At 32.7% G+C, this 26,116-nt stretch overlaps 1 protein-coding gene across 3 annotated transcripts in view; it reads right to left on the reverse strand.

The window, feature by feature from the left end:
* Positions 1 to 26,116, reverse strand: part of ADAM23 (ADAM metallopeptidase domain 23) — a 213,117-nt gene that overhangs the window by 57,219 nt on the left and 129,782 nt on the right. For all 3 annotated transcript variants that reach the window (XM_051983695.1, XM_051983693.1, XM_051983694.1), the window contains exons 9-12: positions 24,921 to 24,986; positions 13,637 to 13,705; positions 9,743 to 9,906; positions 524 to 608 (exon numbers count right to left, since the gene is read on the reverse strand). In XM_051983695.1, coding sequence (XP_051839655.1) covers positions 524 to 608; positions 9,743 to 9,906; positions 13,637 to 13,705; positions 24,921 to 24,986 — 384 coding nt within the window. The remainder of the gene's footprint in view (positions 1 to 523; positions 609 to 9,742; positions 9,907 to 13,636; positions 13,706 to 24,920; positions 24,987 to 26,116) is intronic.

A 26,116-nucleotide genomic window follows, 5' to 3' on the forward strand; every position in this document is an offset into this window, starting at 1 on the left:
GACAGACAAAAAGAGAGAGAAAAAGAAAGAAAGAAACAGAGAAAGATACAGAAACAAAGAGTCAGACAGAGAGATAGAGAGGCAAAGATGAGGATAAATAGATGCTGTATTCAAAAACAGAAAGAAAAGTCATATCCACTGAATAAATTAAAATACAATGGATCAGTAGCAAACTATTATAATTTTGAGAAAAGACACATGGGGAGGATTGCTGTACATTATAAGCAAAATAATACTTTATCTTTGGAAAGCCAAAAGAATCTAGTCCAGTCTTGGGCTTAATTCTGTCAAGCCCAAAGTGGAAATAAATAAATCTTTGTTTTGTGAAATCAGGAAACACATTGGGAGTGCTGAGGCTAATTGAAGCCACAACTCTACTTTCTTGATATTGCCACTGTCTTAGACAATATGGTAGCATATAATAACAAGTGTATAAAGTAGCATGTGACTGTGAAGAGCAATATGGGGACTAAAGTTGAAAAGGAATTGGGTCACACATTTTAAAAAATTAACCAACTGTTACCTCATTTACTCCAACTCCCCTTGTCTTGGAACAAACACCTCCAAAGTAACTCAGACTACTTCTCTTAAAGTGAAATATCACACGCCTTAAGAAAAGGGAAAAAAATACTATTAGAACAAATGAAATCAATAAAGTAGCAGATAACCACTCTTAAACCAAGGGTAAAGCTAGTCCTTTCTCATATTTGACATTTATATGCAGAGAGAAATGCATGGACTTAAAAAATGTAATTCAATCCATGGTATGTATCTAGCTGATGTAGTAGAAAGCACATTAGTCTTGGAATCAAAAAACAAGAATTCAAATCTTTTGCTGGATGGACTTACACTTCTCAGATCCCAAACTTTCTCATTTGTAAATTAGGAATAAAACGGCATCCTTATTTCACAGAATAGTTGGGAAAACTGGATGCTTTAATGTGTGTAAAATGACTTAACACCATGAATTCTAAACCAAATATCAATTTATCACGATGCTCATTATAAAACATGTTGTAATTAAAAATAAGGAGTCATCCAAAACAAATACCATTGCATAATAATGCATCCCATAAAAGCACTTTCACTGTGAAACTGAGCACAATCTGAGCATGTGTCCCACCTTCATCTAATCGGTTAACTAGATTTTGCCAATTCTGCTTTTACAACATCTCTCATCTCACCTTCAGGTTTTTTCTCTGGTTGTCCTTCATGCCAGGAATGTTCTCTCTTTCCTCACCTGATTTTCCTGACTTCCTTCAGACTCTAACTAAAATCCTATCTGCTACAAGAAGTCTTTCCCAATCCCTTTTAATTAGCATTAGTACCTACCCATTATTAATTTTTTGCCTATTTATCCAGTACCTAGCTTTCTTTTACATATTCATTTGCTTATCATATCCTCTATGAGACTGTCAGATTATTGAGAGTAAGGATTGCCTTTTGTCTTTCTTTGTACCCCTGGAACTTAGCATAGTGCTTGGTATACTGTTGGTGCTTAATGAGTGCTTACTGACTCTCACATCTGATTCTTCCCTCCTCACAGAACCACTATCCTACTTCAGACCCATACTACTTCTCACATATGAGATTGCAAGAGGTACCTAATAGAAGTCCCTGCATCAAGTCTCTTACTCCTCCAATTCAGCTGACTGTTAATCTCCGTTCAGCTGAAAATTTGATATTACTAAGGCAGAGATCTGCCCACATCTCACCCCTGCTTAAGAAGTTTCATTGGCTACCTATTGCCAATATGATATAATATAAACTTCTCTGATTAGCATTTAGACTGCTTCATAGTCTGGCTTTAGCCTACCTTTTCAGCCTCACTGAACATTACTTCTCTTCCTGTTCTCTACTATTCAGACAAACCGGACTTTTGATGGTTATCTTCAATTTGTTCTGTATGTGACTTATTTGTACATATTTTTTGCTTGTAGTTTCCTCCATTAGAGAGAGGAAAGAAGTCAGAGAAGGAAGGAAGGAAGGAAAGTAGGAAAGAAGGAAGGAAGGAAGGAAGGAAGGAAGGAAGGAAGGAAGGAAGGAAGGAAGGAAAGAAGGAAGGAAGGAAGAAAGGAAGGAAGAAAGGAAGGAAGGAATGGAGGAAGGGAAGGAGGGAGAAAAGGAAAAGAGAAAGGAAGAGATGAAAGGAAAAGATAGAGAGGGATGGTGAAAAGGAAGGAGGAAGAAAAAGAGAAAGGGAGATAAGAGAAGGAAGGAGGAAGCAAGAAAGAAGAAGGGAAGTAAGAGAGGAAAGAAGGAGGAATGAGAGAAAAGGAGGGAAAGAGAGAGGAAGAAATGGAGGAAGAAAATAAAGAAGGGAGGGAAGAAAGGAAGAAGAGAGATAGAGAAAAAGTAGGCAGGAGGGAAGAAGGAAGGGGAGGAGGGAAGGAAGGAGGAAAAGCGGCAGGAAAGAAGAGGAAAGAAAGAGAGAAAAAGAGGAAATATTTCTCCCCCAATAAAATATAAATTCCTTGAAAATAGGATTTTTTTTTCCTCTTGTTTTCCTGTCCCTGGTGCCTGACACATAACAGCCACTTTAAATTAAAGCTTTTGAATGGAAAATAATATTATAACTACATACCTGATGTACAAAATATCCTAGGTATCAGGTCAGATAAAAGGGTCATGTTCATTTTAAAAGGGAAATATATTCTGCTGAGTCTCTGGAATGTTGGGTTCTACTCCTCATGAATTATATGGTCATTTGGGAGGGAAAAAACCCATAACATCTCTAAAGTTCAGTTTCCTTATCCATAAAAATCAAGATAAAATGTCTCACTTTTAAATGGCTATGGCCAGTCTTGGCTCTGAGAAGAGCTATGAGAGAGCAGAGGTCATGGGACAATGAACATCACATCAGCCTTGGTTGATGTGCTTATCAGTTTTGCGGAATTGGTTTTCCTCCTCTCTTCTTCTTTGTTATAAAGGATTGTTATCTGAGAGGGGAAGCAGGATATATTAAGAAATATACATGTTTCACTTAACCTTTCAGGATTGTCATTGAAATACAGTGATATAGATGAAAGCATTCTGAAGAGTATATCAAGTGCTACAAAAAGTAATAATATAGCTTTAATATAGCAGCTGATTAAAGTAAATGGTCTGTTGGGTAAGCACATTAATCTGCTGGGGGGGAAAGAACCATTTTGCATGCAAAGTGTGGCCAAAATTTGCATACTTCCATGAGATATCTTGTCAGCACATGTGAAAAAGCTGCTGAAATCACTGGCTTTACTTGGAAACCATTATATTTCCATACTGGTTCCACCAGAGGATTTATTCATTTATTTTTTCTGCATAAATCTCCATATTTTAAAAATAGAACAACAATACAAATTATGTTTATCTTTTTACAATGTAAGTACATATTCTCTGTTGAAATCTATATGTCAGCATATAAATTCAGCATCAGTTATTAGGATTTTAATTGTGGCAACAGTAATGATGATGGTCAGTTCTTGTTGCAAATATAACCAAATATGCAATTTAGGTAAGTGTGATTTAAAAAAAATTTTTAATTTTTATATGGAAGACCATTATTTCTAGTTTCTCCCTCCAAACCCAGCCTCCACACAGCAGCCAAAAGAATCTTCCTAGACCCAGGTGTGAATATGAAACATCATCTCTGCACTTAAAAATCATCAGTGACCCAGATCACCTTTAGGACAAAATATAAGCCCCTCAGCTTGATATGAATGCCCTTCACAGCTTGAGCTTTTAATAACTTTCCAGACTTTTTCACATCACTTCCTTTCACATCTTCAATGTTTCAACCAAAAGGGTCTGGATCTGCGTACTCCTCTAGTCTAGTTTCATTGTTTAGAATTTGTACCATTAACTCTTGTTATGGTGCATAGCACACAGCAGATATTTAACACAAATTTTTTAACTGGGATATCAAACACAGAGGATGAGAGAAAAGGAGTAAAAAAAGTAGAGGTGTTGTATCCATTAATTTTTATTTTTGTGGCTTCTTGTTTCATTTAATTCTAAATAATGAAACTAGACTTGTCCATCTTGTTTGGTTTATACTCAGCTTTTTATATTGGACCTAAATTCATAAATAGTGGTTATTTTTCAGGAATTATTGTTTTTTATTCATAAATAATAATACAAATCCCTATTCTCATGCCTCACTATGGCATGGAGGTGTTCTTAGTTTCCTGAAAACTCTGTCAACTGAGGGAAAGTTTCACCATTTTTACTAGGCTGGCAAGGTTCTAAATATGGGCCTAGTCATAGACAATGTCTGCTGTTTGAGATTTATTACCACAAGATTGGCCAATAAATAATTAATCCAGGGGATATATCTTTCAAACAAATAATTATTATTGTTCCCTTGATAACAACAATAATGATAGATGTATTAACAGTACTCATTTGTTTTTCTTTTGTTAATTTCTTAAATTGAATTTTAGGCTATGCAAGTAGATGGATTAGTTTGAATTTATTTTCTAGTCATTTTTCTACTTGACCTAAGCCTACGTGTTTTGAAGCAAGAAAAATTTTTAATGAAAGGAAATTGTCAATTAAATAATTTAAATTCCTACAGAAAATTATACTGAGAAATTTTGTTTACCTTCCTTTCTTCCCACTCTCAACAAACTTAATTTTGCTCTTAAACTGAATTGTCTTAGCTCCTTTAAACTGAGAGATATTTCCACTCTACATAATTTTAGTTATTTAAAAATAAAATCATTTTAGTGGAGTGGCATTACTCATAGTTAGCTGGCAAATGAGTTGTGAGTCATTCTGGATATTTCTAAGACCTGTTTTCTTCCATCAAAATAATTCAATATTTCTCCTTTAAACATGTTGCCTGCTTTAGAGATAAGGATTATCATATACAATGAGTTAAAACCTCAATATTTACCTATAATACTCCCATTACCATCAGTACTATATAGTAAAAAAAAAAAATGGCAAATGTAATGACCTTGAGCAATCTCATTAGCTGATGAAGACTGGGCTCAAGTAAAATAGCTGATGCAGAAAATACTCAAGAAAAAAAAACTCTGAAAACAGTATTACTTTGATTTTTTACTTATTCTCCAACTATAGAACTTATTTTCTTTAGCCCTATTCCATTTCTATTACTTTGCTCATTTTTTTGAAAGAAAAACAGTTTTGAAGATTCGAAGACAGTATGTATAAAATGAATAAAGTCATGGATGAAGGCAAATCAATCTGTTGATTGGGCTGCCTTAATAATAAAATTATATAAGCCTCAAAGAAATCAGCTTTCTAAAATCAGTATTTGGATGCCTAACCTAGCAATGATGTAGAGCTATGATGGAAATCAGGGCTTTCCAGTCATTATTTACATTCTTCCTTTGGGTAAGTAGACTACTCTTCCCCTTATATGCTTTTTTCTGCCAAACAGTCCCTCAGCATTGAATGTGGTTGCTCTTTTTGAACTAAGTCTGGGGGAAAAAAGGGAGAATGCCTGTTTTAGTTCTGGTCCAACTAGTCAGGCTACCCTGACCACTGTTTCTTGCTCATTGCCTAAAGGGAATCAGAGTCTAATTTTTTTTTCTCTCTCCTGAAAAGCTGAAAAAAATTAAAACAATAATTCTCTTTTTTTCAGTTCTAAGCCTCCAACCAGAAATAGCATTCTGGCCAAATACTGCAATCTCAATTTTGCTCTCTCCTTCTCTTTCCCTCTAACTCTTCCTATTCCTCCCTCTCTTCTTCTCTCTCCTCCCCAGGTATTTCTCAATTAGTCCCTCTTCACTGCATTGAACAATGATACACATGGATTAACAACTCATCCCTTAGGAAGCCATTGGCCTTATGATTTCTCTGGAGAAAGTAGAAAATGAGGAGAGGAATGAAAAATCATGAAGTAGGTCTCAAGAGTCCTGACCAGTTTCAGCAATGCAGTGCCTGCCCTGTATTTTTTGTACATGATTTGATCAGACCATTTCAGCCTCAGGAGTCTAGCACTGAGGAAGTTATGGATATGTAGCTCTCTTCCAGTTCAAGAGCAAAGTCAAAGACAAAAATAAAGTGGGCAAGAGGTAATGAAAATAATAAGAAATTATGTCACTTTTTTAAAAAAGTATTAATAATTGTTATTTCTTATCTCACCCTTTTAAGTTCCATACAAATTTGAATAGGTTAAAAGGTTTTTTAATGATGTTTCCAATAGAAACCTATGTTGGCATTCATCCATTTTATAAATACCCACTTGGTACCATTATGCACAAAGTTGTAGGAACTACAGGGTATGCAAGGATGAACAAAACATGATCTTGACCTCAAAAATTGTATAATAGAAAATAGAGGAAAAGATGCATACATGTACATATATACAAATATGAATGTTTGAACATATATAGAAAATACCAGGCACAATATAGAGCTCTATATGAAAAAAAGACAGAATGTAGGAGAGGTCATATCAGATCTTTGAAGTCTAGTGGTATGGTACCATAGGAAGAATGATGACTCTGAATTCAGAGGAACTGGATTCAAGTCTAGCCGATAATGTTTACTACATGTTTGCCTCTTGGCAAGCCACTCAACCTCCTTAGGATTCAATTTCCTCAGCTATAAAAAAGATTTGGGCCAATTAGTCTCTAAAGACCTTTCAAATTCTTGATCTATAATCCTATAGCTTATAATTCAAAGTCCATCCTAAGTTCTAGTTGAAAGCTTTTCAAGTTCTTAATGGCAACAATTATGTCCCCTAGTCAAGTCTTTTTCAACATCTTCCATACCTTTAACCTTTCCTCACATGGCTTGAATTTAACAAGTTTCACCATCTTGGTTGCTCTTCCCTGGATTCTCTGCAGATTATCAATATTCCTTCTAATATAAGAGAACATATGTGGTTGATGTGGTTGAATGAAAGACATCATAGTGCAATGGGAAAATCACTTTCCTAGTCCTATACACTATACTTTTATGAACCTATCCTAAGATTTGGTTTTTGATTCCTAATTTTACATTGTTGACTCATATTCAGTTTCAAATTTACTAAAAACACTAAAACAACCTACAATCTAGGTAAGTTTCCCCTCAATCTTATTCTTATGAAATTGACTTCTTTTATTCCAAGTGTAAGACTTTGCATATTTTCCCTATTAGATTTCCTCTTCTGAGAATCATTCCAGCATCCTAGCTTTTCTAGATTTTTTCAAACCTAACTTCTATCAAATACATTAGCTGTTCCTCTACATCTCAGGGACCTTAGCACAAGATCTCAAACTTGAATTGTAAATCTAAGACCTTTGCCCAAATTCTCTTTATATGTTTAAATTAGTGTTTCTCAAGTGGTATTCCAGGGAACTTGGTATTCCTTTTTTGTGAACAAAAATTCTGTGAAAATTTTCCTTGATAGCAATATGTTTCATTTAAAAATGTGAAATGTGAAATTAGTCGCATTTCAAAAATACTTCTATAAGAAAAATTGAAGATATTCAATTAGGATTCATTTCCACTTGATTTTTAAATTTTCCTCCCTTTTCTTCATTTTAAAGGATGTCATACCTGCAGATGCCAAACCAGCATGGATGAGTTCTACTATTAGATATCAAGCTCTAAAGTGTTTCAAGGCTAAACTAGCTTGAGAAATGTTGGTCTAGACCAGGGGGTCCTCAAACTACAGCCTATGGGCCAGATGAGGCAGCTGAGGATGATTATCCCCCTCATTCAAGGCTATGAAGTTTCTTTATTTAAAGGCCCACAAAACAAAGTTTTTGTTTTTACTATAGTCCGGCCCTCCAACAGTCTGAGGGACAGTGAACTGGCCCCCTATTTAAAAAGTTGAGGACCCTTGGTCTAGACTATAAGAGAAAGTGTTAACAATGGATTAGTTTCTTTGCTTTGTGTATTTACTCCAATGAACTTCCTGATCATTGTCATTTTTCCCCAAATTAGCTTTTATGGCATGTTTTTTATATTAGTCATGGTGTTTACAGTGACATTTTGGAGAGTTGGCTGCTCACTGCCCATACCTTCAAAGTAGATTCTCTGATCCAAGAGGGCTGCTATGATATTTTCATAAACTGTGAAAGCATTCTCTCTCCAGGAATAGTAAATAGAGTTATCCAGCTAGTTTGCTTACCAACTTGCATTATGCTGATTGACTTTCTAATGAGAGTATGAAATGTACCAGTTTAACACACATAATGTTGTCTTAGCCTTCAACTTCCAATAAATTCAGATCAATTCAAATTTTCACAGATAGATAATGTCTCATTTCTTTTGTTCTTTTTATTTAGCCATACTTGGCTAGAAACAAAAAACAAAGTAAAGTCCTAAAGTACAATATCTACATGAGGTATTATAATAAGATGCAGAATGACATAAGAAGATTCTAATCTTCAAATTTCTTTATGTATACAGTAGAAAAAAATTTAACCACTAAATGAATCAGTATTGCTTTTGATTCTGTAGCTTTTTTAAACCTAAGCTATCAATAACCTGTGAAATAGAAAAAAAAAAAAAAAAAAAGAAATTGGCTACAACAAGGTAATATGGTTTGCCCAAGACTACATAGCAAATCACTGGAGAAACCACAAAAACCCAAATCATGTGGTACCCAATTCAATGTTTGATCTACTCAGCAGTTATATAGTTGAAAGTCACTATCCACATTCAAAGTTTATATTTATGGACAAGGAGATCTTGCTAAAAGATAGACTAACTCTCCTGGATCCTTGAGGATGATTAATTGATGACACGAAGGGCTAACACTTAGTTCCTTTGACAGCAATAGTCTAAATATCACTATCAATTTTTGGATTTATAATACACTTATCTGATTTATTATGGTTCTTATGTGTCATAATATAATTCCAAAGGAACATCAACAAATTTTAAATGCACAAGATCAATATATTGTTAAACCCCTGTATAGTCCTTATGATGATGTGAAATTAATTTAATCATGAGTCAGATAACATACCTATATGTACACATTATATCACTAAGTACAGTCATCTTTAAAACACCTGTTTCTAGATCACTCACACAGACTACAGTATCATCCATCCCATTCATTCAGCAATGCTTTGAGTTCCCACTATGTGCAAAGCACTATACTAAGTATTGAGGTATTTAAAAATGAATGATACATGGTCTCTGTTCTCAAATAACTAATTAATAGATTAGATCATATATTAATGAGATATTGTAATGCAATATAAGCAATATAACAGGCACCACCCTATTGCTTTAAATTAAGTCATAGGAATAGGTATTGGAAAATCTGATTTTGAGCCCTAGATCTTATATTTACAAGGGGGAACCTTGAACAAGTCACTTCAATTGTGATTCTCCACAAGTTGGTTATGTAGATGAAATAAGAAAATATGTTGAGTTCTACAAGAAAAGATCAATTATTATTTTTATTATTAACAAGTTGGATGAAGCACTCATTTTTGGTTTGGGGGGCATAGAAGGAAACAAGTATTTATTAAGTACCTACTATGTGCTAGACATTGTTATAAAAATAATTTGATCTTTACAACAACTCTAGGAGGTAGGTGCCATTATTAAAGATGGGGAAATTGAGGAAGACTGAGCCCAGGATCACAACATTAGCAAGAATCTGAGGCTGGATTTGAGTTCAGGACTTCCTGACTTCTGGCTCAGGGCTCTATCCACTGTGCCACCTGAGGGTGAGAGTAAGAGTGCTTACTATAGGAAGTGATTTCCTGTGTCCAAAGTAGAATGAAACTGGTAAGGGAGACACCAGATGCCTATGGCAAAAGCATGAAATGGCACATACGAGATGAGGTGAACAGCATCCGCGTGCTGCTTTATTCGTTGTCGGTATTTGGAGAATTCATGGAGCATCTGGACGGGATCAGATCGAATGTCAATGTAGTCCTTCTCTGTCCATGTTTCCACAGCTACCAATACCACCCTGGTATTCAATTGTTCCTTGTAAATCTGGGAGTAAAGACAGGACAGGCACAGGAGTAGAACACTGGGTCAAACATGCACAATTAGCCAATCAGAGTCAGTGGAAAGACAAGACGGGTAAGGTGGGAAGGAAACATTAGGAAATCATTAGCTCAAAATATTGAGATACAATTCCCTATTTTGTCATATTATGTCTTCTCTGGAAGAAAATTAATTTTTACATGACCCCATATTCATCATTTTAAGGTCTCTTGATGGTATGTGACAATAGGTTGTGAAAGGTATTATAGCATAGCATAAACACTAGCAGTTGGAAAAGCTTAGGGAATAGACCTGACAACTCACTGTAGATCTACTAGTTGTGGATCAGCCCAGCTAAGTTTAGAAAGGCTCAGCAAGAAAAATGGTGATTCGTTTGGCTACAAAAAGACTGCTGAGTGAGTCATGCAAAATTTGTGGTAGACATTAGTATCACAGATCTTGGAAGTATTCAAGTATAATTCAACATTACATTATTTACTTTCCCTATTATATAACTGGGATCTGTGAATAGCAGAAACCATGCAGGCATTGACCATTGTACATTCTAAGAAAGTTAATGCTTCAACTATTAATGAAAATAGAGAACTAGAAATGGGGGGAAGGAGGATTTACCATACCTTAATCAGCCTGAAGTGTCAATGATTCCTTTTAATATATTGCAACTATATTGCAACAATAATTATAGTTTAAATTAGTATTATTTAGTTTCAAAATCTTATTATATAGTAACATAAGTAATTTTAATGCAAACATTATTTTGTAAAATTAGAAAGTTTCTATTCCTTGGAATATTCCATTTGTAAATTCACTTGGAGAAATAAAAGGTCTAGAATCACAACAGAAATAATTTAAAAAGTAATATCAAAGAGGGAATAGCACTTCCAGACCTCAAATTATATGAAAGATTGGTAATCATCAAGAGTATTTGTTACTAGCAAAAAAATTCAAATAGACAAATAGATAGACTAGATAAAGAAGTATCAGAAAAAAATACTTAATAACTTAATGTTTGATAAATTTGAAAATATAAATTATTTGACAAAAAAACTGATATAGCAAGAATACTTTGGAAAATTGGAAAACAGTCCAGAAGTTAGATCAACATTTTATACCACTTACTATAATGTTTGAAATGGTTATATGAATTCAATATTAAAAGTCATACCATAAATAAATTAGAAGAAAATAAGATCAGATACCTTTCACAACTACAGTTAAAGGAAGAATTCTTAAATAAAGGAAGGCTTCTTAAACAAATGACAGCAATGATCATAAAAGATGAAATAGGTAATGTTGATTATATGACATTTAAAAGCTTTTGCATAAAAAATCAATGTAATTAGAAAAAAGAAGGAAAGCTCTAAACTGGGGGATATTTTTATAGCAAATATCTTAGAAAAAGGTTTGACATACAACAGATATATAGTAGTATAAGATACTATGGTCATGTAAGATCAAGAATCATTCTTTAATGGCTAAGTGTTAAAAGGATATAAACAAATAATTCTCAAAATAATTGTATGATATTAAAAAAACATATGAAAATTGCTCCAGGTTGCTAATAATAAGTATAATTCACAACAACTCTGAAGTCTTATCTCATACCCTACAAATTGAAAAAGATTACAAAAGATGGGAAAAGTCAGTGTTAGAGAGTCTGTGGAAAAACAGACACTCTAATACAACATTGATAGAATTGTCCAGTAGTTCAAAAATTCTGGAAAGCAATTTAGAATAATGCTGAGAAGATGACTAAAATGTCTGTACCTTTTGTTGCAAAGGTCCCAGGTGCTAGATATATAACCCAAGGATGTCAAAGATAGAAAGAAAATGCTAATATATACGAAAATATTTGTAGCAGCACTTTTGTAAAAGCAAAGTAGAAACAAAATAAATATCCATCAACAGTGGAACAACTAAATAAATTGTGGCATATGAATGTAATAGAATAGCCCCTTAATGTCCCCCCTGCCAAAAAAAAATATGGATGCACAGAAGTGCTAATGCAAAATGAAAAAGAATCACAAAATGAAGGAGAATCACAATATACTCAATGACTAAAACAGTATAAATAGAAAGAAACAATATGATTACAGTGAAAAAATTCTAACCAAAAAAAAAAAAAAAAAAGAGGGGGGGGGGGGAGATAAGAAAATAATCTCCCTCCTTTCTTAGCAGGAATTGAGGAATTATGGGTATGAAATGGTGACTATATTGCCAGACTTGATTAGTGTGTTGGTTAATTTTGCTCTATTGAATTATTTGTTTTCCCTCTTTTTTATTTTCTGTTTCACAGTTGCTCTCTGAGTAGGAAAATGAAATTGTTATAAAAACAAAAGAATACAATTTTTTAAAAGAGGAAAGTTTAGTTTTTCATTCCATACAATAAGCAAAGATAAGTTTGCGGAAATATTAAATATCCTTCCCCCCAAAAAAATCATTTTTCCATCATAACTTCAACAATCAATAAATGTTCATCCACTATCTTACATAATTAATTTCAACAATAAAAAAAATTAGTTTTTATCAGAAAAATTAATGGGGCAGCTAGGTGGCACATTGGATAGAATACTGGGCCTGGAGTCATGAAGACTCATTCTCCTGAGTTCCAGCCTTCAGACACTTACTAGTTGTGTGATCCTGGGCAAGCCATTTAACTCTGTTTTTCTTATCTATAAAAACCAGCTAAATAAGGAAATGGCAAACTACTCCAGTATCTTTACCAAAAAAAAAAAAAAAAAAAAATGGAATAATGAAGTCAGACCAAAAAAAAGGAAAAGTACTAAAAAAAATTAAAATTAAATTAATTCATCAAGTCAGATGGCTTTTACCAAAACTCAGAGATTTAACTTCAATTTTACATAAAATATTTCTACTCTTACTCATAACTTAAAAATAGATTTTTTCAACTCTACTTTGTTTTCTCTATATAAATTATTAGGGTTAGATATTCTGTCCTTTCATAATATTACTCAGAGTTAAATATGCTGCCATTTAATAATAATTATTAGAGTTTGATGCTCAGAGAGATTTTGGAGTTGAAAAATCATTTTAAGATAAGGGAAAGGAAGATATCCCCTCTATTGTTAATAGTTATATTTATCTAATGCATTTCCTATGTACTCGGGAAATTCTGCTTTTGGAATCTAATAATACCTGTAGGCTTTCTGAAATAATCTAGCTTGATTTAACCTATCAGGCTATCTGCCTCCAAAATTACTCCATAGATTGGATTTAGTAATAATATATCAAATTGCTTCTTTTCCTTCCAATTTTGAATACAACATATTGTGGAAAACCAATAAAAGTGTGCTTATTATACCTAGTTATCAGATAAAGCAATAAACAACAAAATTCTCATCAGGAATCATTTCACTATCACAAGAATGGATTAAAGACAAACGGTGATTACCCTGGCATGGATTCTGTCAATACAAAGTTATTATTAAATAAAATAAAATTTAAATTTAAAAAAAAAAGGGTGTAGACATTTTAGCCCTTTATTTGCATGCATGATTTAATTGTTTATGGAAAAAATGCCGCTATTCATCTTTTTCTGTATAATGACAAATGTTTTAATGCAGAAATTTTAGCCTCAGAAAGGACCGAGAGTCAACAGTTTTAAGAAGTGAATCTTGCATCTCTTTTGTTTAAACAATAAAAATGTTGAAAAACCAAAAAAAAAAAAAAAAAAAAGACAAACGATGATACTTACAGAATCCACAAGGTTGACCACAGACTTGGCAAAGTTGTTGGTATGTGCGTGAGACCGGTATTTCTTATACTGAAATAAAAAATAAATACTAATTAAAATCTAAAGAATTATTAAAATAATACTCTTCAATTTCAAAATTCTTTTTAATTAAATAGTCATCTGTGTAAAACATTTTGCACACCTTAAAGATATAGATAGATACAAATAAATATATAATGTGTGTGTGTATATATATATATATATATATATACGTTAGGCACCACCAACATGTAGTATAAGTCTCAAATTCCAACTGTCATTTGTGATGCTAGCAAACAGTTTGATGTTCTAGTTGTTGGAATATTCATTTTATATTCTACTGTCACATATCAATTTTTATATTATACTTCTCTTTGGACCAAAAGCCTATTTGAAAGTTAGAGTAAAAATGTTTAATTGAAAGCTCAATTTCTTTTTTTATTATTACTAAATACATATTGTTCTCTTGCTTTTACATCACCTAAACTTCCCTCTGTATATCAAATGGGTTTGTTCTTTCTACTTTCACCTGAGGATTTTGATCACAGCAGCCCTCTGTTAAGCCTTACTGTACTTCTAATGTATTAAACCTTAAAACTGTAAAAAAAAAAAAAATTAAAAAAAAAAAAGTTGAGACACTTTGTATATGTACATTGGAGAACATAAAAATAATCTATATATTAGCATGTAGATACATATTATATATAATTATAGGTCTATTGTATATGTTTTTAAAAACTGTTTCAAAGATATACTTAAGGGAAGAAAGGAAGACCAAGCAGATGCCTATTATGTGCCAGGCAATCTACGGATATTATCTCAGTGGATTGAAAAAATATGCTGAAATCAGTATTATTTCCTAAAGAAATTAAGGGGTGAAGTATCAATCACAACTTATTGAGAACTAAATAATAATGCTAAGAAGAGGTAAATCCTAAAGAGCTATCATTATTTTATAAATGACTTTAACAAATATCTATAAAATGCAAGACTCTTTTTATATTTTCTTGATTATTAAGCTGTAAAAATTAGTATTAGCAAACTGCTCCTTTTCCATAGATAGGTTATGATTCTTCAAGTCTTCATACAAAAGAGGCAATGAGAATCCAAACTACAGGTTTCCATTTTATAAAACTGGTGCATTACTTCAGTTTTACAATAAGTCAAATATTACTTCTTAGAATCAATTTTTTTCAATACTAAAAGGGTCCCTGAGTCTTTAAAAGTTACTACATGCAGAACATTTAAAGAGATAAGATGTCAAAAAATAAATGATCTCATTTTGTTACCTGAATACAAGATTAAACTTTTCTTCCAAGTCTTTGGTCCAATCAGCAGCCTGAAAAGTTTGTTTTGTTGCCAGAAATATATCTGGTCTTCTGAGTATATAGTCTATATTCTTAAGATTTCTCTTAAAATCAAAACCTTTCCCTCTCCTTATATCTTGAATCCAATACGAAAAAAATTGGTAAAGTCATATTCTTTAGGAATTCTTAAGCTAAAATGCATTTTCCCACACTATTAGAGAAAGGGGGCAGGGAAAAGGAAAACAGTTATTAATTCTCACTCTCATGCATACAAAACTCAGATTGTGATAAATCTGAGCATTCTCATAAACATGCATTACACATAGCTATATACCAAGGTATGAAGATTTATGGGGCTTTATTTATTTCTTCCATTTTGAAGACAGACTAATAAAATCTATCATCTTGGTCAACAAAATCAGAAATGATAGAAGTGCTTTCAAGCTTATAAACTTTAACTGGGAGGAAAGAATTAGTTCCTGAAGATACACTTCTATCCCTTGATGAGATCTTCCTGCAAAATACAAAACTCCAACCATCCTTCGTTAATCCCCTCAAAAAATTTCTTTCAAGACAGCACAGAACATCACAAGGAATGTAGCAGTTTTCTATAATCTATGCCCCATAATTTCTAAATGTAGATTTAGCTACAACTGGATTTCAATGATAAAGGCTCTGTTTTTATCTCTCAATAAGTTTTGAAAGCCATTCAAAAATATGTTCAGAAATTACTCACATAAATCAATCAACAAGAAACTATTAAGTAGCTAGTTGTGCCAGTGCCTGGCATACAAAGACAAAGATGAATCAGTCTTTGCTCTCAACGGGCTTGCATTCTATTAAGACAACATGTATACAGTCGAGAAGATACAAAATAGATAAATAAAAGGTGATTTTGCACAGAACACTTGACAACTGTTAGGATTAGAAAAGATGATATGTTCAGAAAAACAATAAAGTCAGGAGAGAGCTCAGTTTGTATCCTACCTCTGATACTATGTAACAATGATTAAACACTTACTTGCTTTGAACCTCAGTTTTCTGTAAAATAGGAATAACAACAATACCTACAGTTCCTACTTCAGAGTCAGAGTGAATATCAAATAAAAAAAATCAGGAAGATTTGAGTTCAAATTTCAAAAAATTGCCTGAGACATTTACCAGTTGTGTGACATTAGGCAAGACATGTAATCTCTCTCACCCTTATTTCTCTGATCTGCAAATTGGGAATAATAATAGTACTTACCTCACAGGGATGTTGTTAGAATCAAATAAGATTATGTGACTAAAATGCTTTCCTAAGCTGAAAACATGATATAAATATTAGCTATTATCATCATCATCTGCTTTGAAAATAGTATTTGAGTATATACTCAGATATATAAAATACATTTGACAATAATTTTGGTGTATTTTTTCAAAGAATCATTTAACTTTTGAATGCAAAAGATGACTACACTATATTGATAACTATATTGATCATGATATAGAAAATTTAAAATGATAAAGTAACCAGCGTGATTTAGCTAAAAATGGAGTGTTCCATTCTATTGGAAAAACGGAAATGATTAATAGAAAAGTAAGATTATATATTGTGAGGTCTAAAAGTCGAGTAATTTAACTGTTGTTAAAAGAGCTCAAATTCTAGAATTCCTTAAAAAATAGAATTTTTGTTACAGGAAGAATCTGCCCTCTACTGGTAGAAAAGAACTTTTTTCCTTTCTTTTTTTCCTTCTTTCTTTTTTCTTTCTTTCATCTTTCTCTTTTCTTCCTTGCTTCCTTCTTGCTTGCTTTTTTCTCCTTCCCTTCATTTTTTCTCTTTCTTTTATTCTTTCCTTCCTTCTTTTCTTCTTCTCTCCCTCCTTCCCTTCTTTCTTTCCTTTCTACTTCCCTTCATTCCTTATTTCAGAAGGGAAACAAATAAAATGCACACTAAACAAGACCATTTATTTTGACGTATAATACTTTGACATTTTGATAGGACCATGATTGTATGTGTATATATATGAGGTTTCTCTGATCAAGGATAATTAATATGTATAAGTCAAAGAAGAAATAATTCACTTTTCTATCACGTTTACTTTCTACAATAAATGTAAATTATAAGCACTGGTTTCAAGAACAATTCTTGCTCTCTTCACAATCTCAAAACCTTTTCCTTTTTCCTCTTCTCTTCTTTTCTTTTCTTAGTTTAGAATTTTTGTCATACATAGCACACCATCCCCTGTCCTGTACTTTAGTCCTGGCCAGTCCCCACACCTGGGGGCTTAGGCCCTTTAGTTCCCTGGCTTCCTGCAAGAGACATCTCATTTTCTCTAAGAAGTTAATACAACAAAACAGAAATACAAAATAAGTATAGTTTTCAGATGGTTCTTGTTACAAGAAATGCATGCAGTCTAAAAACTGGATCCCATTCCTTCTTATCTATTTATAGGACCTGACTCAATTAATTCTTTCCCATATAGGATCATAGACCTAGGCCTAGATGGGACCTTAGAAGTCATTTAGTTCAACCCTATCATTTTACAGATGAGGAACTGAGACCCAGAGAGGTAAAGTAGTAAGAAAACTTTAATGATAACAATTATCTTGATAAGATAAAAAATAGAAATATAAGCTCTCATTTGTAGAACAATAAGAATTGAAACCAAGAACACAAAACTCTTTGTGCTTCCTTTACACTGCTTCCAATGGTACCACACTGCCTCCCATGGTACCACACTGTCTCCCACAGTACCACATTGCCTCTCTCACCTCTCCAATCCTATAAAAATTTCTAGTCTACCATTGTTATTATGCCACAGTTCTCATTTATTGTCCTGACTCAGTTTCCCTAATTATCCTGACTCAGTCCTGCCTCAGTTTCCCTGCTTCTCAGTTCTGCTAAACCTTCCCTCCCTCTTTATCAGAATGCCTGATAGAACATCAGAATGCCTCTCCCATCCCAAGCTATTAGAATATCAGATACTGTCTTATCAAGATGCCTTTCCCCATGTCCAGGGTGCCTCCCTCTAATTATGTCATGCCCATCTCCAGTGGCTCACCCCACCCTGTCAGTCCCCTTCCTGCTCTCAGTACCCTGACTCTGACCCTTCCTCAGTCTACCCTCTGTGTCTGAACCATGTGTATATATGATGTGTCATTGAGAACTCTGTTTGTTTGCTGGATTCTTGGAGAGGATAGTCTCATTCAGCCCTGGGACCAAACATGGATCCATTGGTCTCAGTATATCTCTCCATTTAATAAATTATTAAATAATCTCTAATCTTTGTCTTGCTCAGTTTCTCTGGCATTACACCATTTCCTCCTTTGTCTCCTCCCCTTCACAGTTTGGCCTCTTGGAAAACCTATCCATACCCAATGCTGCATAACCACTTCTTCCTCACTACCCATTCTTTCCTTAACTTCTTGAAATCAGTTTTCCACTCCTACTATTCAAATGAAATTCAAAAAACACAAATGACATCCTAATCAAGAAATCAAATGGCTTTTTTGAATTCCTCTTCTTAGATCTCCCTGATTTCCTTTCAGTTTTTGATGCTGTCTCAAAGTTTCTTTTAGATCTCTTTACTTCCTTTAACTCTAACATTTGTGCTTCCTGTTATAGGACAGTATTCACTGAACATTTTACATTTATGATTTCAAATATTACCTCTCTTTTAGATACTTCCAAAGTCACCCTGACTCCTAGGGAAATGAAAAGCAGAAAAACATGCTCTCATGTTTCTTTCCAAAAACAGTCAATACTAAAACCCTGCGCATACTTAAACTTCTTTTCTTCTCATTCTTTTGAATAAGTATCTTTCTTGATAAATACATTCTATATATATGTTTTAACACCAATACACTGCAGCTATAAAAAAAGTAAGCTATTTATTTTCATGAAACAAATGACAATAATGTTCTGTCATAATATTGCAGCAATTGTTGGTTCTAGATATTACTTGTTAAAATTATCAATGTTATATTGCTTTTTCCTGACACAAAAATGTGTTTTTATCTTTTGTTACAGTAGAGTTAAATAGAATGAAGAATTAATAATGAATTAGATTTGTATTAAATATATTTACAAAAATAGATTTGTATTAAATATATTTATTTTTTAAATAAATAAATGTATTTAAAATAAATATAAATAAACAAATATAATATAAATATATTAAATATATTATAAATAAATAATTTGTATTAAATATATTATAAATATAAATAAAATATTAAATATATTAAATATAAATAAAATATATTATACGTCAAAATAAATGGTCTTATTTAGTGTGCATTTTATTTGTTTCCCTTCTGAAAAAAGGAATGAAGGGAAGTAGAAAGGAAAGAAAGAAGGGAAGGAGGGAGAGAAGAAGAAAAGAAGGAAGGAAAGAATAAATATAAGTATATTTAAATATTAAATATATATTAAATATATTAAATAGATTGTATTAAATATATTATAAATAATAAATGTATAAATAAATTAAATTTATATATGTATACAAACATATATACACACAGATATCGATAGATATGTCCAATCATGAGACAACATTATTGAATTGCATGATGAATAAATGACCAATTATTTCCTGAGCAGTTTAGTCAGTTTATATTTAGTTGAGCACTCATTAGTCGAGATATCTGGGCATTTTAGATTGCCTAGCAAAATTCTTTATATAAAATTCCTGCTAACATCTATCTCCCAAATTCTGTGCATGGATGAAATTCTGAGAGACCAATAGAACTTGCTTTTGATTTTGAGTATATTTCTAAAATTTGAGTTTTTAAAAAGAAAACATAAAGGAAAAATATTAAGCACCTCTGCTGGTATAACAGTGCTACATTTCCATTAAGACAGAATTGATTATGAATAGTAAAATGTTCCCAAATCTATTTATAGGAGGCAACAAAGACCCAACTTCATATTCCATCTCTGGTGCTATTTTGTGGTCCAAGTGTAAGAAATTCAGTTTCTTCATCATGAGAGGGCTAACTAAGATCAAAATTAAGGTTTCTAAGATCCCTTCCATTTCTGAATATATGATCCTATGATGATTACTTGAGGGAAAGGATATTTTTCCCCTTTTATTGTATTCCCAATACTTAGCATGGTACTGCTATGCACATAATAATGCTTTTTCTAAGAAATTACCATCTATTTGTCTTTTTCATCCTCTTTAACATTTATAGTCAATCTCTTATTCTATTGATATAAAATGACTCTGAAAAAGCATGTATAATGAAATAATCTTACTCTTTTTAAAACTCATTGAAGGAGGATTTTATTACTCATATTTTCATTCACTAAATTATTTTTGAGCCTTTGAATAAAGCTTGTATTTGAAGTTGAGCAAATCTTGTTTGTCAAGCTACAAATAAGACACTTTCTGCAAATGGAAGTAAAAGCTTATTAAGTCCACAGACTTTCCAAGTTGTCCATAGAGATTACTCAGCAAAAATGATTGTTGAAGAGTCTTTTAGGAGGAGTTCTTAACCTGAGTCGTGTGAACTTGGTCAGAGACAGAGACAGAGACAGAGAGGCAGTGAGATGTGTTTCATTATATTTGGATTCCTTTATAATCTCGTGTATTTTGTTTTATGCATTTAAAAACAAGAGGTCTGTAGGCTTCACCAGACTGACAAATGGATTCATGACACACAAAAAACTAACAAACTTGCTTTGAGTGTTGTTAAAAATTCTGAAAGGTATAAATGTTTTTAAGAATAAAGAAAATGAAAGCAAATTTAAATTGAATCCTCTTGGAGTTTCTACCACAAATTTGCCAGTACTGTCTATAATTAAGTAGACTGCAGGTATAACTTTGGGCTCTTTATTCACTTAGAATGTTTCAACCAATTTCCTCTTAGAGTAGGGATTCTGAGTATTTATTTTTAGCTAAAATGTTACATTAAAACCCTAGTGAACTACTTTCAAAGCCCAAATAGGTTTAGAATCAGTTTCTGTTGGCCAGGTACTAAGAAGCTTTCTTCAAAATTGGGCAATTTTTCTTCCTTAATTGAAACACAACAGGCAACTCTGATATTCATGAAGGCAAAATATCCACAATTGTGAGAAAATCAGTATTAGATTACTCTGCATAAAAAAAGCAAGCTTAAATGCAAATATAGAAAAACCAGTTCCCTTTCTAGTGTGTAGGAGGTCTAAATTATGTATATGAGCAAAATGGTCATTTCTAACTTAAGGGGGGGGAAGTTTTCTTTCATAGCCTCTGATTTCTTAAATATAATTTGCATTTAAAGCAGCATATTTGTCTTTGGTCTTTATTCTCAACTGAAACACCATCCTTTAGAAATATCTTCTGAAAAAAGTAAACTACTATTTGGCTTCAACTGGTAAAATACCAATGAAAGATGCTCTCAGCTATTTTGGGAGCTATTTAAGAGAATCTCAATCTCTACTACCATTCAATGATTCAATGAATAAAGGTTGATGCAAATATTAAAGATCCGACAAATTATCAGGTTCTATGAAGCCAAGAATTAATTACCCCACAAGCTTTGCTCCCTAATGTTTAAACTTCAAGCCTTCTCATGTCTACTGGTTACTTCATGGGATCATAGACAGAACTTTAGTTGTAAAGTCAGAAAACTTGGGTTCCATCCCATGTATGATGCTTATTTTCTGTATGACCTTGGACAAGACCCTTAACTTCTGTAAGGTATCATTAACTTCATCTATAAAATGAAGGTTATATTAGATAGTCTCTGATGTCCCTTCCAGCTATAAACCTATGAGTTTTTGAGTTGAAGATGCAACCTCAGGGATATCTGAATATGTACAGCAAATATACATGTTAAATGTTTATATATTTTCTATATGTCTTTAAAGAAAATGTTCATGTTGAATATAGAAAATATTCATACTGAACTAACATAGTCAATTTTGCCCTTCTAGCATCTGGAAGCTAGCCCATTTTAGAACAGAGATAGTAATTTTAGATATAATGACCTATAAAAATTGCAGTTGCTTACTGAATTACAGCAATCTACTTGGACCTTTCTTTTTCTGTTTTGTCTTATTATCTAAAGAAATAGGCACACTGCCAACATTCATTTTCTGTCACTGTTTTATCTCTCTCTCTCTCTCTCTCTCTCTCTCTCTCTTTCTTTCTCTCTCTCATCTCTCTCTTTCTTCCTTTCTCTCCCAAAACAAAAACAAAAAATTCAAGACATTTAAGTCAGCAAAAGATATCAGTTTTACGCATCACTTTCAAAGATGGCCAGCAGATATAGACTTAATCAATAGATCTGCAAATAATTAAAATGACTCATAAAGATTTAATGATATAGGACTTCTAGATTTTGAGAGACTAAAATGATTCTTTACATAAGCATCCAGAATAACTTCCAGAAAACTACAGTATATAAAAGATCTTTTAAAGGAAGGGGGGGGGGGGAGGGAAGACAGAGAATGCTATATTTAAATCATTCATCAGAGAAAAATTATCAAATTCTTGTCTCCATAAAAATATTAAGAAAAGTTACTTTAAACTTTTCTTTTTGTATTATCATAGTTACTAAGATAAAAATGAGACACCTCATATAAATATGAATAAATATTTATGACATAAATATGAAACACCTGATGCAGTCACTGGCATAAAGTGGGTGCTATATCAATACTTATTGTCCCTTCTTTCTTCCCCCACTAATAGTTTCTCCAGAGGCACAAGCTTTCATCATTATTTTTCCTAATTTTAGAAGCAAGAAATAACAATAGTTGTTCTAAATTTGGGGAATCAAGAAAAACTTGAGTCAATGAAACTGTGTGTTCACAACTTATGGAACCATATTCTAAGTCTTGGAAGTTAATAGGGCCAGTGATATTACATATTTTTTGAAATACTAAAGAAATAGTTAAAATGATTTCAGCAGAGCCACATTTGTGCAATAGAAAAGAAAATATCTATAGTTATTTTTAATATATTGTCCTCTGTCTAGGATATATAGGCCAATACTGATAATTCATGTTTAAAAGATCATTTTGTGTTTTAGGTAAAAGGATTTGCTTTAAAAATGGACTTTTTCCTCACCCTCATCCAAAATGACATACTGTTACTTTGAAAATAGCCAACTTTTCTCAATTTATTCTAAATTATACCTTCTTTTCTTTCAAACCTGCATTTTGGAAAGAATTCCACTTAAAACTAGAAAAATGCTCCACTACCCAAAGTAATTACAATAAGCTTTTAGAACAAAAAAGGAATCTAAGAAAAATATCATGATATTTGCATCTTCAAAAAATTGGTGGCTCAGTTTTTACACCTCTGTGAGATTAGTGAAAGAATAATTCCACTAGTAGGCTGATTTAGGCTGATTTAGATTCAAATTCAGAGATGCAAATCAACTCAGAATCACAAAAATCTCAGAACAGAAAGAGACTTCAGAGAAAGGAATTTCATCTAATCTAACCTTTATCTTTTCTTAACCTAAATTTGGCTGTGCAACTTCCACCCATTCTTCTAATACTGCACTTTGAAATCAATCGCTATGCCATATTAAATCCTCTCAAATACTCAAAAGTAAATATGTTCTTCTTTACATTTCCTACATTCTCTTTTTTTCCAAATTAAACATCACCAGTTCCTTCAATTGATCCTTAGATGGTATGTTCTCAAACCCCAAATATCTTGGTAATCTTCCTTGGGATGTTATTCAACTTAAATATAACACATATTAATTTACATATTACCAGAGATGTGAATACCATTGAACTCTCAATTTTTTACTCACAATCTTTAAAAAAAAATGATTAGGATATACATATGTGAGACACATATGTGCTCAGATGAAATCATACATACTTCAAAATTTCAGAAGATCCTTAAACTCACTTGTATGATTAATGCCTTCATTGATACAGATCTCAACCTTTCCATAGCACAGCTGATGGTTTTATAAGTTGCCATGGTTAAAAATAAGAAGTTATCTTTCTTATTTTTACCAACCCAAAAAGGGTTGGTAAATCTCATGCCAGCCACCACACTCATATAATTAACCCGAATTAACAGAAGAATGGTGTAAAGTATGTTTAAGCATTCAATTCACTAAATAAAGTTAAAGCTCAACTGAGCTGTAATACGCCCTAGTTGATATTAAAATATGCAACTTACATAACTTTACCCCTGCTGAAGATACTACAGCTAAGGTACAAAATGGGATTAAAGACCCCACTATGCTTAGCCATAAACCAAGGTAATTAAATAACAAAATTACTCGCCAGAGAACTACTAGCCACTGCTTAAACCTCAAAGGACTTGGCAGTGCCCTAGACCCTCCTAGAGGAGCCTGTTCCAAAATTATCTCCAGCAATCTATAATATGAGGGCCAGGGTTCTCAAGTTTAATTTTATAATGGACCCTGCTATGGCAGTCTAAAGAAGCCTGTGTACCTCTTCTCGACACAATATTTAGATGTATAAAATAAATAGGATTACAAAAGAAATAAATTATATTGAAATATAATTATCGAAATTTGTGTTTTTTAAAACTAAGTTTACAGACTCTAGGAATTCAGAACCTCTGTTCTACAGGGTAAGGATGGAGGGTGGAGAGGTATATCATCCCAAGATTTGAATAAAAGCAAGAAATAAAGTCAAAAATAAAAGACAATCATTTAAAATAAACTGATGAGTATCAAAAGATTTCACTGAGTGAAACTGAAGAGCAATGAAATATTGCTCATTAAGAATAAAACTCATTCTTAATCATGATGGTAATTTGCAGGAAAATGTGAAGTTGGATAGGTATTTTAAAAACCCCATTTCCAAATACCAGAAGATATATTAAAAGTGACTAAATGGCTTTTGAAGTTCTTTCTTTAAAAAAAGAAATAAAAGATTTGAGAGTCTTTCTTCTCAACAAGCAACACATAACAGTTAGCTGAAAAGTCAAAAAAATTATTTTTGCTAAATTAGGCACAAAGCGTAGCATCTTGCCACTGCTTACCATTTTATGATCATTGACAATCATAAGCTCCAAGTATTTCATTTCTTCAAACACTCCACGAGGTGCCTGTTAAGAATAAAAATGTAATCAGAAAGATAAGTGGATTCAAAAAATTGAGACAAAACTCTTCCAGCCTTGGCAGATTAGGGAACAGCTCTGAATCTTAGATTCTTTGTTTATATACTCCATCAAAAACCTGCATGTGACAAAAGGAAAAGAAGTCAAGAAGCAGAATGCACCATGTAATTTTATTAAAACACTAAAAGTCACAGTATAGCATATGAAAAAAATCTAATAATATTATGATGTTAATGCAGACAAAACAAGAAGTGGATTGTATTCTTCATCTGGTTATATCTTTCTTGAGAGAGGTGATGGACTAAATGCAGAATGAAATACGTATTTTTGCACCTACCCAATATGGGAATGTATTGTGCTTGACTTTGCATATTTGTGACAATGGTGGGAGGCAGAGAAAACAAATGCTTGTTCCTTGAAAAAAGAAATAAACTGAACTTAGAAGAAAATAAGATTGGTATGATAGATATTTCCTCTACTAAAATTTGATATTTTTCAAAACAACTATTTCGTTAGGAGAAATATATATTAAATTAATCTATGAGATGATAAAGAGAGAAACTGTGATTTCATTGGAATGAGGAATTCATTGGAATTGAGTACAGATTGGCACCTTGTCTGCAACTTCTATTTTGAAAGAGTTGCTTAGGACACTGAGAGACTGAGTAGTATACCAGAATCACACACAAGGCTTGTGTGCATCACACACAAGGCTTGAATCCAAGTCTTCCTGACTCTGAAGAAAATCAGTTACTCATTATTCTAACATCATCTCTTCTGTTCTATAAGTTGTCTTCAATGCATAGCAAAAGCTCATGATTCTTATGCCTCCAGTAAATTTGGTCTGGGGTAGGAGTAGGGAGGGGCAAAGTTAGGTAAGTACAGTTGTCCCGAGGTACAGCCAGGAAAGATAATGGTCTATTTTCCAGGGATTCCCATCTGTAGCCTTGTGACACATTTGACAATATCTAATATTGTATGACCTGGGGGGATGTGGAGGAAGGAAAATGGTCATAGTATACAGACATCACAATGGTGGGACCTTGGGGATTGTAGCCAGTCTGGGTAAGGGAGTGCTATTGGAGGACCACTAGGTATGAGGAAGATAGGGCTGCTGT

Source organism: Antechinus flavipes, chromosome 3, assembly GCF_016432865.1.
Source record: "Antechinus flavipes isolate AdamAnt ecotype Samford, QLD, Australia chromosome 3, AdamAnt_v2, whole genome shotgun sequence".
Lineage (NCBI taxonomy): Eukaryota > Metazoa > Chordata > Mammalia > Dasyuromorphia > Dasyuridae > Antechinus > Antechinus flavipes.